A 12325-nucleotide genomic window follows, 5' to 3' on the forward strand; every position below is an offset into this window, starting at 1 on the left:
CTCTTTGTCTTCTGTCTTTTCTTCATAGAAGGAATTGGGAAGGGACCTGTATAAGAGTGGTCACCTCCTTTTTCCTGAGGCCCATCCTTCCCAGTGTGAAGTATCTTTCTTAAGTGACTCAAAGTATCTGCCCCATACACCACTCAGCCCGTTTTGTGCTTTCATCTCACAGATTTTTATGCTGCGGACCCTGCAGGGAGGCAGAGATTTGCAGGTTCTGCAAAGGATTTTGCTGCTTTTGTCCCTTCTCAGCAGATTGATTGGAACTATATGGCACCACTACTCTAAACCTAAGGTTCACGAGCTCTATACTCCTTTACATTTCCAGAGATTTTCATAATGAAAAAGAACCACTGCAAAAGTGTTAGTTTTTTCTCCACTTAAGAGTATCCATTGGAAGGCAGGGGGTAAGGAGGGGATGATGAAACATCAACATTTAAGAGGAGGGGATATCCATCCATAAATTATCTGGAAGCCTCCAGAGAAATTCTACTAAACACATGAGGAAACAGGCTCAGAGGGGTTAGACATCATTGCTCATAAGAAGGAGAACTGAAACTCAGGCCTTTCAAATGACAAAGTCTACCTTCTATTCAACCTAGGAATGGATTATAGAAACATGGTGACACTCATCTATTAAAGAAATACTTATTGGGTATCTGCTGTATGCCTGGCCTTGTTGTAAGTACTGGCAATACGTGCATTAGTCCTTGTTCTTATGGAACTTACTTGAGGGAGTGAAAGAAAACTGCAGTTGCAAATATAGATTTATAATTGGTAAGTTATATGAAGTATAAGTACAGGTAATGTGAAAGAGCAATAGAGTGTCTCCAGCAAATCTGAAATTTTTAGTGGCTTTCATGTGAAACCTTTATCTGATAGCAGTTTATTGATTTCTTTAAAAGTTTCCTGAACATACATCCACAACCTCTCTATAGCACTTCAAGTTCTTCTGCCACCAAAAGTCAATATAGCCTACCTCCTGGGCTGCACAATTTCGGCAGTCTCTTTCATTTTCTTATGGGTTGCCACTTGACTCTGCTTCTCATCTGAATCGACAAACTCAAGACACCACCCTCTTCCTACAAGGTACCCATGGACTAGACTAGAAGGGTGACACTCATGGATCGAGGTCTACTCTCCTTTAAACATTTAGAACAGAAAACTAGGGACCCTAGAAAAGGCAAAAGTGGAGAGAGAGAGAGAGAGAGAGTAAAAGACGAAATAGTAAAACAAAGATTGAGAGATTAGAAGGGGAAAATAAGTACAATTCATCAGAAACTAATGGAAAGAAACAATTTGGAAGAAACTGGCCCATCTGAATTCTCTCTTTCCAATCAAGCCAAAAGTTACTTGCCCATATAATGGGATGCAAAACTTTCAGCCCTGGAGAGCAAGTTAATGCCAGACATAGCCTCCTTCAGTGACATTCTGGGGAGTTTGCAGCTCAGGCATCACTCCAATGTCTGTCTCCTGCCATATGTGCCTCCCTATGGACTTTCCATTCCAATATTTGATGAGGCTATAAGCCAATGAGACATGCTTGAGCTCAGTTGATTTTTGACAAGGGTGCCAAGAAAATAGCTCAACGGGGAAAAGAATAGTCTTTTCAATGAATAGTGCCAGGACAATTGGATATTAATATGCATAAGACTGAAGTTGGACCTCTACTTTACACTATATACAAAAATTAACTCAAAGTGGATCAAACCTCTAAATGTAAGAATTAAAACTATGAAACTCTTAGAAGAAAACATAGGAGTACATCTCCACAACTTGGGATTAAACAAAGATTTCTTGTAATGACTCTGTGCGATGTCAGAGGGATAGTGGATGGGGGAAGGGGGATTCACACAGTGTGAGGGATATAAATGATAAACGTTTAAGTATTGCTTTGTCTTGTGTACCTGAAACTAATAAAATTTAAAAAAACAAAGATTTCTTAGATATGACACCAGAAGCACCCATACAAAAGAAAAAAATTGATAAATTTAAACATTTGTGCTTCAAGCCACACCATCAAAAAAATTAAAAGACAACTCATAGAATGGAAGAGAATATTTGCAAATCATATATCTAATGAAGGTCCTGTATACAGAATATATAGAGAACTCTTAACAGTAAAAAAACTAATGACCCAATTTTAAAATGGGTAAAGAATCTAGACATTTCTCCAAAGAAGATACACACATGGCCAATAATCACATGAAAATATGTTTGACATTATTATTCATTAGGGAAATACAAACCAAAATCAATGAGATACCACTTCATACCCATTAGAATGGCTAGAACAAAAAAAAAAAATCAGGTAATGACAGCTATTAGTGAGGATGTGGAGAAATCAGAACTCTCATACACTGCTGATGGGATTGTAAAATGATACAGCCAATTTGAAAAACAGTTTGGCAGTTCCTCAAAATCTTAAACATAGAGTTACCATATGACCAAGCAGTTGTACTACTAGATATATACTCAAGAGAATTGAGAACATATATCCACATAAACATTTGTATATGAATTTGCATAGCAGTATTATTCAGAATAGCCAAAAAGTAGAAACAACCCAAAAGTCCACCAATTGATGAATAGATCGACAAAATGTGGCATAACTACATAGTGAAATTTTATTTGGCCATAAAAAGAAATGAAGTACTGATAAATGCTACAACATGGGTGAACCTTGAAAATATTATGCTACGTGAAAGAAGCCAGACACAAAGGCCACATATTGTATGATTTCATTTATATGAAACATTCAGAAAATCTATGTAGACAGAAAGTAGATTACTGGTTACTGAGGGGTTGACAGAGAAAGGAGAAACAGGGGAGTGAGTACTAATGAATATGGGTTTTCTTTTTGAAGAAATTGTTCTGGAATTAAATCGTGCTGATGGTTGCATTGTTTTGTAAATATACTGAAAAACCACTGAATCATACACTTTAAAAGGGTGAATTGTATGGTATGTGAATTATATCTCAAGTCTGTTATTTGAAAAAACAGTCAGATGTCCCAAGGCTTAAGGTCACACAAGTTATAACTCGCTGTTATAACTCGTGTTATAACTCAGACTTGTAGCCAAATTTGGTTGATTCTAAATCCTATTGTCTATATCCTATCCACCAAATACCTGTACCTCCTTCTTTTCTCACAGTGCAGACTTTCAGGACAATGGTCTTCACTCCTAGAGAGTTCATCAATGTCAAACACCAAGTCACTGTCACGGTCCCTAACTCTTCTCCTGAGCTTTGGTTAGTCTCTAACTGTGGATATCTCTGCCCGCATGACCTAGAATGCCTCAAAATCAACATGCATTAAACCAAATTCAACTTCACCTTCCACAGCCTTATCTTCCTGTTATGAATAACCTTTATTGGCAGTTACACTTCATTGGCTGGTGTCCTTTCCATTTGTCAGGCCGTTTGGAAAGCCAAGATAATTAATCTACCCCTAAGTCTAGCAAATAATCAAGTTTTTCATGCTCAGGTTACCAGCTCTGACCTCTTCTTTGGTGATTCTTCACCCAGATGACGTCTTACTAGGAGATTTTTCATTTCTTTAATAATAATTCCTTAAATATGTATACTTAGAATATGAACGCAATAGCAACTACGGGGGGGAAAATAGAGAACCTTTCCAAAAAACTCTAGAAAGCCAGTAGTAGAGGGAGGCCCCTGACTCAAGCCCTGCCATACACTGAGACCACACACGCTCTTCTCCACATTTGTAACAGGATAAAACCTCCTTTGAGTTGTTCACTCAAAATCGTCCCCAAAACTATGGCCACTTTGACAGATATCCGCAAGATCTGCAGGAAAATCTTAAACAAGTAGTGCCCAACTATTCCCTAAATTACCTACTACCTATTGTATCCAGGATGGCTTCTAAAACTTTCCTTCTTTGGAGACCCAGCAAAATGTGTTTATTATAAAAATTAAACATACATAAGTAATTGTATGCAAAGATATTACATTTTTTAAATAGTCATAATTCGACATGCCCAACACAAAATTTTTGTTTATAACCATTTAGTAACTTAGAAAAATTAAAATTCCACAATGGGATTTATAGATGATGTAATATAGAATTGTCACCTGAAATCTATGTAACTTAATTAACAATTGTCACCCCAATAAACTTAAAAAAAAAATTAAAATTCTTCCCCAAGCAGGGGTAAAATCAACAAACCAAAATGCTGATATTCCATTTGTCTGATCATCTAAAATAATGTAAAGGTGTGTTTTATTTCCATGTGTACACTATTCTAATTATATGATGTACTAGGATTACTGCATTTATAGAATAAATTAGAAAAGGAACCGTATCTCCAGCACTCATGCAAGCCCCATATTTTTAGAATTATGTGGCTAAACACCAAAATTTACATTCACTTGATACAAGGATAAGATAACAGGTAGAATGGAACAGACGCAGGCCTCACCCTTTACATTGTTTTCCTTCTCTGGGCTGCATCTCTAAGTGATGGCAAAAATATGTCCCCTTCCTGACTAATAATGCCACATGAGAAAACAAGAAGCAGTAACTGCACATTCTGAACTGCAATGGAGAAAACGTTAAGGGCACAATGTAGGCGTCTATTTTAAGTTCTTTTGGAGGTGCAGAGTTCTTAATGGTCCTGTAATCAGTAGAATGGGAAAGTCTGCACCCACAATGGTCCCCTCTCCTTCCTTGAGAAACCTCTGCAGGCCATGGGCTAAAGGAAACCACCTGTCCTCACTCTCCCTCCATAAGGCTTGGGCGCCTTATGGAGGCTTGGGGCAAAAACCCCATGACCTGGAAATGTAACCATACCACCAATAAAATTTGGCTCCAGGCCAGACATTGTGTTCAATGCAGTGGTGGAATAGTGATTAGAACAGAGTCTCTGCTCTCTGAGTGTTTGCAGTTGGTGACTGACAGAAACATACATACCAGCACCTTGAACACAAAACAGTCTGAATAGACGCAAATGCAAAAGGATTGAGAAAGATGTATTTCCACCGGGGATCTGGGAAAACCTGGTGAAAGAATAGGGTGGTCCTGGCATGAAGGGTGGGACTTTCCCAGATTAAAATGAGGAAAGGAGTGGGTCTCCTAAGCAAAGATGATGGCCTTATTTGTCCTTAATTGTAAATGAGGATAATAATAGCACAGCTAATTCATTGGGTGGTTTTGAGGATTAAATATACGTAAAGTACCTGGCATTAGTAGGAATTATAAAAAGCTTTGGCTATTACCATGGTAAGTCCAGAAGTGCACGCTAGCAGGCTGTGGACTCCACGATAAAATAACCGTGTCCTCTTGTTGTTGCTTCTATAATGGATCTTGTTTCAAGCCCCCACATAGGACAAATACCTAAAGTCAAGAGAAAATAGAAATGTTAGTATTTTTCTTTCATAAGAAAGTGACTTTTGTGGAACAGAGGTGCTAAGGGATATTCCCAATTAACCTGGGCTGTAACAATGATGGTGGCAAGTCTTTGGTCTTAACTAGAAACGACAAATACAACTTCCACAGTAGGACGGGGTTCCTGGGGGTGCCCCCAGTGAAGCAGTGGGCCTCCCATACAACCCGGTGCTTAGGGAGCTGGCAGAGCAGTGGTTGCTGCTATGCATTCTTAGATAAAACAATTAACCTCTTCTTAAATGTCTTAGATCTGTCTTCATGTGTAAAATGTGGATGATAATACTGTCACAGGGGTCATATTAAGGATTCAGTGATATCAGACACAGAAAGTACTCAGTCCGGTGCCTGGCGCTGGAGGAGTTTGATAAATATTAACTTTCTTCATAGTTAGGACAGTAAAGATTGGCTTGCCTGGGAGAGCTGTCTAGCTTCTAACTTATTGTGTTTCCCCGAAAATAAGACCTAGCCAGACAATCAGCTCTAATATGTCTTTTGGAGCAAAAATTAATATAAGACCCGGTCTTATGTTATCTAAGACCTAGTATTATATTATATTATACCTGGTATTATATATATTATATTCTATTATATTACATTATATTCTATTATATTCTATTAGAAGACCTGGTCTTATTTTACTATAAAATATTATTTTATTTTATTTTATTTTGCTATAAAATAAGACCGGGTCTTATATTAATTTTTGCTCCAAAAGATAGATTAGACCTGATTGTCTGGCTAGGTCTTATTTTCAGGGAAACATGGTAGTAAAGATGAGACTTCTTAGAAAAAGCACAGGAAAGGAAAACAAGAAGGGGAGAGGGGAAGGAGCCCCATGGAGGACTTAAATGTATTCTCCCCTCCTGCTAAGAGGGCCCCTGCACTCAATAAATTAGAATGACCCTATCTAAACTTCTAGACTTGGAAGTATAGTTGGTTTTTTAAAGCAGTTCTTTTTCAAGATCAGTTGTTCAACAGAACTGAAAAGCCTGCCCTTGGAAGAGGCCCAGTCCTAAAACCTGCAGGGTAACCCACGAAGAGCCAGAATGTGTCATCTCTCTATAGGGAGCGGGAAGCCCCATCATTGCTGTTGTCTGATGGCTGCTGCCTTCTCTAGTCCAAATTAACCAGAAACCTGAGAACCTGAAAACTGAGCTCCAGCTAACATTATTTAAATGAACTGGCTGTTACATGAACCTTAAACCACATGTCATTTGGTTGTGGGGCTGCCCTGGGCCAAGAGACATTAATACAGAGTTCCCAGCTCACAAACGGATTGTGTTCCAAACCTGCATTTGGAAGCCTGTGGTTTGAAAGGCAGAATTCACTTCCCCAAAGAAGAGATGTTATAAATGGCAATCAGGAAAAAATAAAAAAATAAAAATAAATGGCGATCAGGGCCACACGCCAGCTCACAAAACTCCACGTAACCATGATAGAGCTAAACACTGTACATTTTTGCCAAAACAAGAGTAGGAGTCAATAATGTTACAATATTAATCATTAAAGGATGAGATAAACAGTTGAGTATCCTTCATTTGTCTTGAATACTAGCACTTAAGCAAAGGCAGATTTAATAATTAAAAATGAAAAGGTATACCCAGGGAGGCTGAGGGGACGTGGAAAACTGTAGTCAGGAGCCCTGACAGTTGAGAATCAGACCAGATTGCACGATTCTTGTCACTTCTAAAAGGATGGTGGCTGCAGCTGAAGGCCAACCTAACACCCAGTGGGGGTTGGGGAGGAGGAAGGAGGGTGAAGGTTGACTCAAAGGGAGTTGGCCTAATTATCTCTATGCAGCCATCTCCTCAGCCAAGGTAGGACTTGGCTTCCCTATTCCTCTCCTTTTAGAAATGACTACACCCAGTTATCAATCTGCCCCTGACCTCAAGTATCACTGAAGTGCAGAACTTTTGGTGCCTCTTTCATACTGATTTCTGAGATCAGACAAGCTCTTGGATAGTCACATTGCCTGGATGGTTTGAATCTGACATCCTGGCTCCCATTTGGACTGATTCTGCTCCTGCTATCCCTCTCACAGAGCAAAGGCCTTGCCTGTTGTCTAGACTCTCTCCACCACCCTATTCCCTGTGACCAGCACTGCACCTGGTTGAAGACATCATAAATCACCCATTATAGCTGTAATGCTAAGGATCAAACATACATTTTGTGTATGAATATTAACAAGATGTGAGAAAAGTGGAAAGGAGTTCATTGAAAAAGAAAGTTACTTGCAAAAGACCATTTGTAACGTAATGGGGGGGACTTCTGCAAGATCTAACCATGATGTGGCACCATCAGCCCAGGGCAGTTTGGTTGTCCTCAGAAGGACAGTGGAGAAAGGGGGGAAATTCATGAGTGACAATCAGGGAGTGCATAGGAAGTCTGTAAGGAGCCACTTTACAGTAAGTAAATGCACTCTGTGCACTCTAGATTAACTCACATATATGTAAATACAATAATTCCCTTAAAATTACCAAAGTCTCACAATTTTATTTCTTCAAATTGATTTATATCCCTTGCTCATTTTCGATTAATCTACACTCTTTTGAAATTAATTCCTAACAGTTCTGTTTTTTCTGAGAACCAATCCTTGACAACTAGATATATGCAAATAAATATTCTTTGACCATGGTGTGCTTCTTTTTAATAGCAACTTTCTGTTGCACGGAAATGTTAAATTTTAATGTAAACTAATTCATTCATCTTTTACTTCATGATTTCTTCTTTTCTGAGTCTTGATTAATATGTTTTACTATCCTGAGATGATAAACGTAGTCTTCCAAATCTTCTTAAAGTTTTGCTTTTAAAACCACCTGTTTTGTTTTGGTATGACATAATTTTTTTTTCAGATGGATAAGCCAATTACTCAATAGTGTATCCTTTCCCTGCTGATTTGCCACTCCTCTCATATAATGAGTTTCCTGTGAATGCATGTGACCATCTGGGGTCTTTCTATGCTGGTCCATGGCTCTATCTCTATTCCTGCACCAAATTCCATACTTAATTATCTACTACTCTTGACTCCGCCTTGTTTTTCAAACAGCTTTAGGACAATAGCTCATTTCTTCCATTCAGTCATTACAATCACCTTAGGGCTCTAGGACAGGAGAGGACAGAAGGATGCAGAAACTACTGCCAACAGGAATACAGCTCATCTATTCCAGGACTTATGACAGAGTCAGCTGCCAACCATTTGATTTGGGAAACAGAGTTGCAAACTAATTAACTGTGGTTGGGTGAACTACTCCAGAAAGTAGTGGTTAACGTACTGGGAAATGAGATATTGGCTCTGGCCGCCTGGAATTTGGTCACAAGAGGAACTGGGTATGAGGAAAATAGAGTAGAGCAAATCCATCACTATCAATGGGGGTGAATTGGACCTTTTCAGTTTTATTATCTTATGACTGTTGAGCTGAAGCCAGAAGGAAGATGACTACCTTTGTGTTTACATGTGTCTCCAGTGAAAGATGTGGACGATTCTGATGTCAGTCAACCAGGGAGGACAGGGAGCCAAAACTTATATAATGATAACGGGCCAGAATTTTATAGGAAAGAAAACTTCTAGATCTTTTTTGGAGGGTGGGAGAGAAAGACTGACAAAAGAATCTAGAAGAATTTGAGGACATCCTGAACTAGAGAAAAAAAGGGACTTTTGCCAGAAGTCAGGTTGGGAGGCAACATGTCCAAATGAACTCATTATGTTTGTACCCCCAAATCTGCTGCTCTTTCGGTATTCCCATTCTCAGGGATGACAGCACTATCCGCCCAAATGCCAAGCTACTCCAACCACATGCCTGGGCACCAACCTTGAAGATCAATTAAGTCTTACAGATTCCGTCACCTGCGCCACTAGGCTTCATCCACATTTCTCCGTCTTCCCTCCACCCCATCCCTGCACACATTCACAGACACCACCAAGGCCATCGCCACCTTTAGCTGGAACTACAGCAATAGCTTTCTAATTGGTCCCCCTGTCTTGGGTCTTAGTGGAACCCCCCTCAAGGCAAGTCTAGTAATGTCATTTTCTTGCTAACCACTCTGCAATGCCTTCCCATTCTCCTTAGGCTACACTCCAAACCGTTTAATATGATTTACACAGGCCTTCTTGATCTGGCCCCTGATGACCCTTGCAACCACTTTCCTGAGTGGTGAAGAGTCCAGACCATGGAGTCAGTCTTCTCTGGGTTCAAATTCCCCCAGCACCACGTACTAGCTTTGAAACTTAAACAAACTTCCGTACCTCTCTGTGCTTCAATGTTTTCATGTGTAAGATGGAGACAGTAACACCAGCTACCTCATGGGGTTGTTTTGAGGACTGAATGAGTTAACATAGGTGAAGTATTTGGAACACGAAGCACTTACCACAACACAATGTACTGGATGTTTGCCTCTATAGCATGCTAGGCTGGCAGGGACACGGCCATCTGTTGGTCAGTCTCCACTGGTAGCTTCTTGTAGGTGTTGGAAATACGAGTCATCACTGGAATGTAGTAAGCCATATGTGTAAGTCAGATTCTCTAACTGTGTGTTCGCTCTTTATCTATTGGCCTATATTATCACCCAAGTATTCCTAAAGGCTTCCCCAGCCATGAGTCCAGGCTTGGGCCTGAGGGTAAGAGAAAGGAGAATGTGCTCTGAAAGTGGAGAGAACAAAGGCAAGTTGTGGGTGATTTCCAAGGGTCAAGTGCACCTTCCAGAAGTGGCACAGGGGCCAAGAGGCTCTGTGTTCTCTCCCCTACAGCAGTTTCTCTTTGTTATCTTAGGAGGGGCCAAGTTTGCCTTTACCAGGGAGCTGTCCCACACGATTAAAACTGCAGATACCTGAGGGAGGAGAGGACAGTGGGCCCAGGGAAAGGATCACGACTGCGGATGCAGCAAAGGTTCAGTCTCCCCGCCTTTGGACAACCACCTCAATTGTTGTCTTCTGAGAATCGCTGCTGGGGGACAGACCTGAGGAGGAGAAAACGAAAACAACAACAACAACCAAAACAAAACCCAAAAAACCGATCTCTCTTCCTCGCCCCTTCTCTCATCTCCATTTTCACTCGTCGTACACCCCACATCTCTTCCTACCTACCTCTGAGCTGTCCTCCAGCCCTGTCACCTGGTAACAAAACAGCTGGTTCCTGCCCCGCGCACAGGACGTTTTATTAGCGATGATGGCTGACAACTGCTCCGCGACAGAGGGGCCCGAAACCCGAAGGGTCTCCACAGCTGTGCTGGTGAGCATCCCTCCTCCGGAGCAGGCCGGAGCGCGAGCGGAGGGCGCAGGGGCGGGCGCGCTGCGAGGCTCCCCGCGCCGGCACCGCACTGCCCCGGGCGGGGCAGCCCGCTCGGCCGCCGCAAGCTCAGCTCCCACCGCGGCTCGCGCGTCGGAGGGGCGCCCCATCTGCTGACTCCGGGAGACCCTCCCCGCCCGCGCGGCGCGGCGCAGGCATGGCCGCGAGGGCCGCGCGCAAGGCGAAGCCGGTGCTGGAGGTGCCCCCACAGCACGAGCAGGTACAAAGAGCGGGACACAGGCCGAGGGAACACGGGGCCGGGATCCCAAGGTTCTCGCAGGCCTGGGCGGCCGCACAAAGTGTCCAAGTCCCCCGCCCCTAATGGTGGGAACCGGCCCAGGATGCTGGTGGCTTCTCTTTATCCCGCCCCACCCCAGGGAAGCTGAACTCCCCTCCGTTTCTCTTCCGTTTTCTCCTCTTTTTCTTCCTCTTTCTCCTCCGTTTCCCATCTTTCCTCCTCCGTCCTTCTTTTTCCCTTTTTCTCTCCCTCTTCACCACCCTCTCCTTAACCGGCTCATCCCTATCCATTCCCTGCTGGTCCTACCGGCTGCCCTGTCTCCTCCTCGCTCCCGGGCAAAAGCCTCCAGGGCCTAGGTGAAAGCCAAGGGCCTAGAAGGAAGACAGCTGAGGGGTGATGGAGATACACCAGGCTTGATTCTATGGTTCTCAAACTGAAGCGTGCGTCAGAATCACTCTGGAGGGCTGGTTAAAACGCAGATCGCTGGGCTCTGCCCTCAGGGTTTCTAATTCCTCACCTTTGGGATACGGCCTGATTCTTCACAAGTGTAACTATTTAATTCCCAGGAGATGTCGATGCTTGAGCTTTGAGAACCACTGGGCTAGCACTTTCTTCCTTCTGCGGGTGGTGATTTCAAATCCAATCCTTTATTTGTCATTCATAGGACAATTCTTGGGCCATGACCAGGTACCTGAAGCTGTGCTACACATGGTGTGTGTGTGTGTGTGTGTGTGTGTGTGTGTGTGTGTATGTGTGTGTGTACACACGGGTGCACGCGCGTGGGGGGGGCAATTAGGAGTGGAACCTTTCCTCTCGAAGCTTGCATCCTGGAAGGAGGGTAAAACATGGACAAAAATAACTCAGAGAGTAGGAAGAGATTACTCTCCCCAAAACAGGTTCAAGTGAAGCTTTGTAAGATTTCTAAGAAGCAAGGAATTGCTCCTGGCTGAGGGGATGGGTAAGACTGATGGGGGGCATTTGAGCCGGGCCTTGGAGGATGGATGAGATCTGGTGCTGGAGGTGATGAGGGAAAATGAGAATTCTAGGTGGAGGTGACCATAGACCACATTGCTTGGAGGTGAAAAAACTGTTGGGGGTGATCATGGGGAAATGCAGGGCTGCGGGAGGGGGATATTTACTATGACTCACAGAAATACAGGGTTCATGAAGGTTTGTAGTGAGTAATAAAGGAGAGTAGGCCTTGTAGACCACAAGACGTATTTGAGGTTTATTCTCTAAAACGGGGAAGCTATGAGGAAGCTCCGTGGCTTCTTTGCTGGTTTCAATCCCTGATCAGCCAAAGGGGTATGAATGAAGAACTCTGCACACCAGGAGGGGCAGAAGACTGGCAGAGTCACTTTTGCTGCTGCTATTTGGTCTCTCTTGATGCTGACATCA

General features: G+C 42.5%; 1 protein-coding gene and 1 long non-coding RNA gene across 7 annotated transcripts in view; one reads left to right on the forward strand and one right to left on the reverse strand.

The window, feature by feature from the left end:
* Nucleotides 1-2604: 2604 nt before the first annotated feature.
* LOC109442211 (uncharacterized) lies at nt 2605-11628 on the reverse strand. Of its 2 annotated transcripts, none has more exons than XR_016019068.1 (4): nt 11445-11628; nt 10232-10360; nt 9773-9890; nt 2605-5356 (listed from the first exon to the last, which is right to left on the reverse strand). It is a non-coding gene; the product is annotated as an uncharacterized LOC109442211 (long non-coding RNA). The 2 variants fall into 2 exon arrangements; XR_002136632.3 differs by lacking the exon at nt 11445-11628 and adding an exon at nt 11234-11379.
* The window catches only part of RNF175 (ring finger protein 175), a 65759-nt gene continuing 64132 nt past the window's right edge, over nt 10699-12325 (forward strand). For all 5 annotated transcript variants that reach the window (XM_088792570.1, XM_074338421.2, XM_074338420.2 and 2 more), the window contains exon 1: nt 10699-10909. In XM_088792570.1, coding sequence (XP_088648696.1) covers nt 10847-10909 — 63 coding nt within the window. In that variant the 5' untranslated portion in view covers nt 10699-10846. The remainder of the gene's footprint in view (nt 10910-12325) is intronic.

Source organism: Rhinolophus sinicus, chromosome 15, assembly GCF_057876585.1.
Source record: "Rhinolophus sinicus isolate RSI-liver-muscle chromosome 15, RSI-T2T, whole genome shotgun sequence".
Classification (NCBI taxonomy): domain Eukaryota; kingdom Metazoa; phylum Chordata; class Mammalia; order Chiroptera; family Rhinolophidae; genus Rhinolophus; species Rhinolophus sinicus.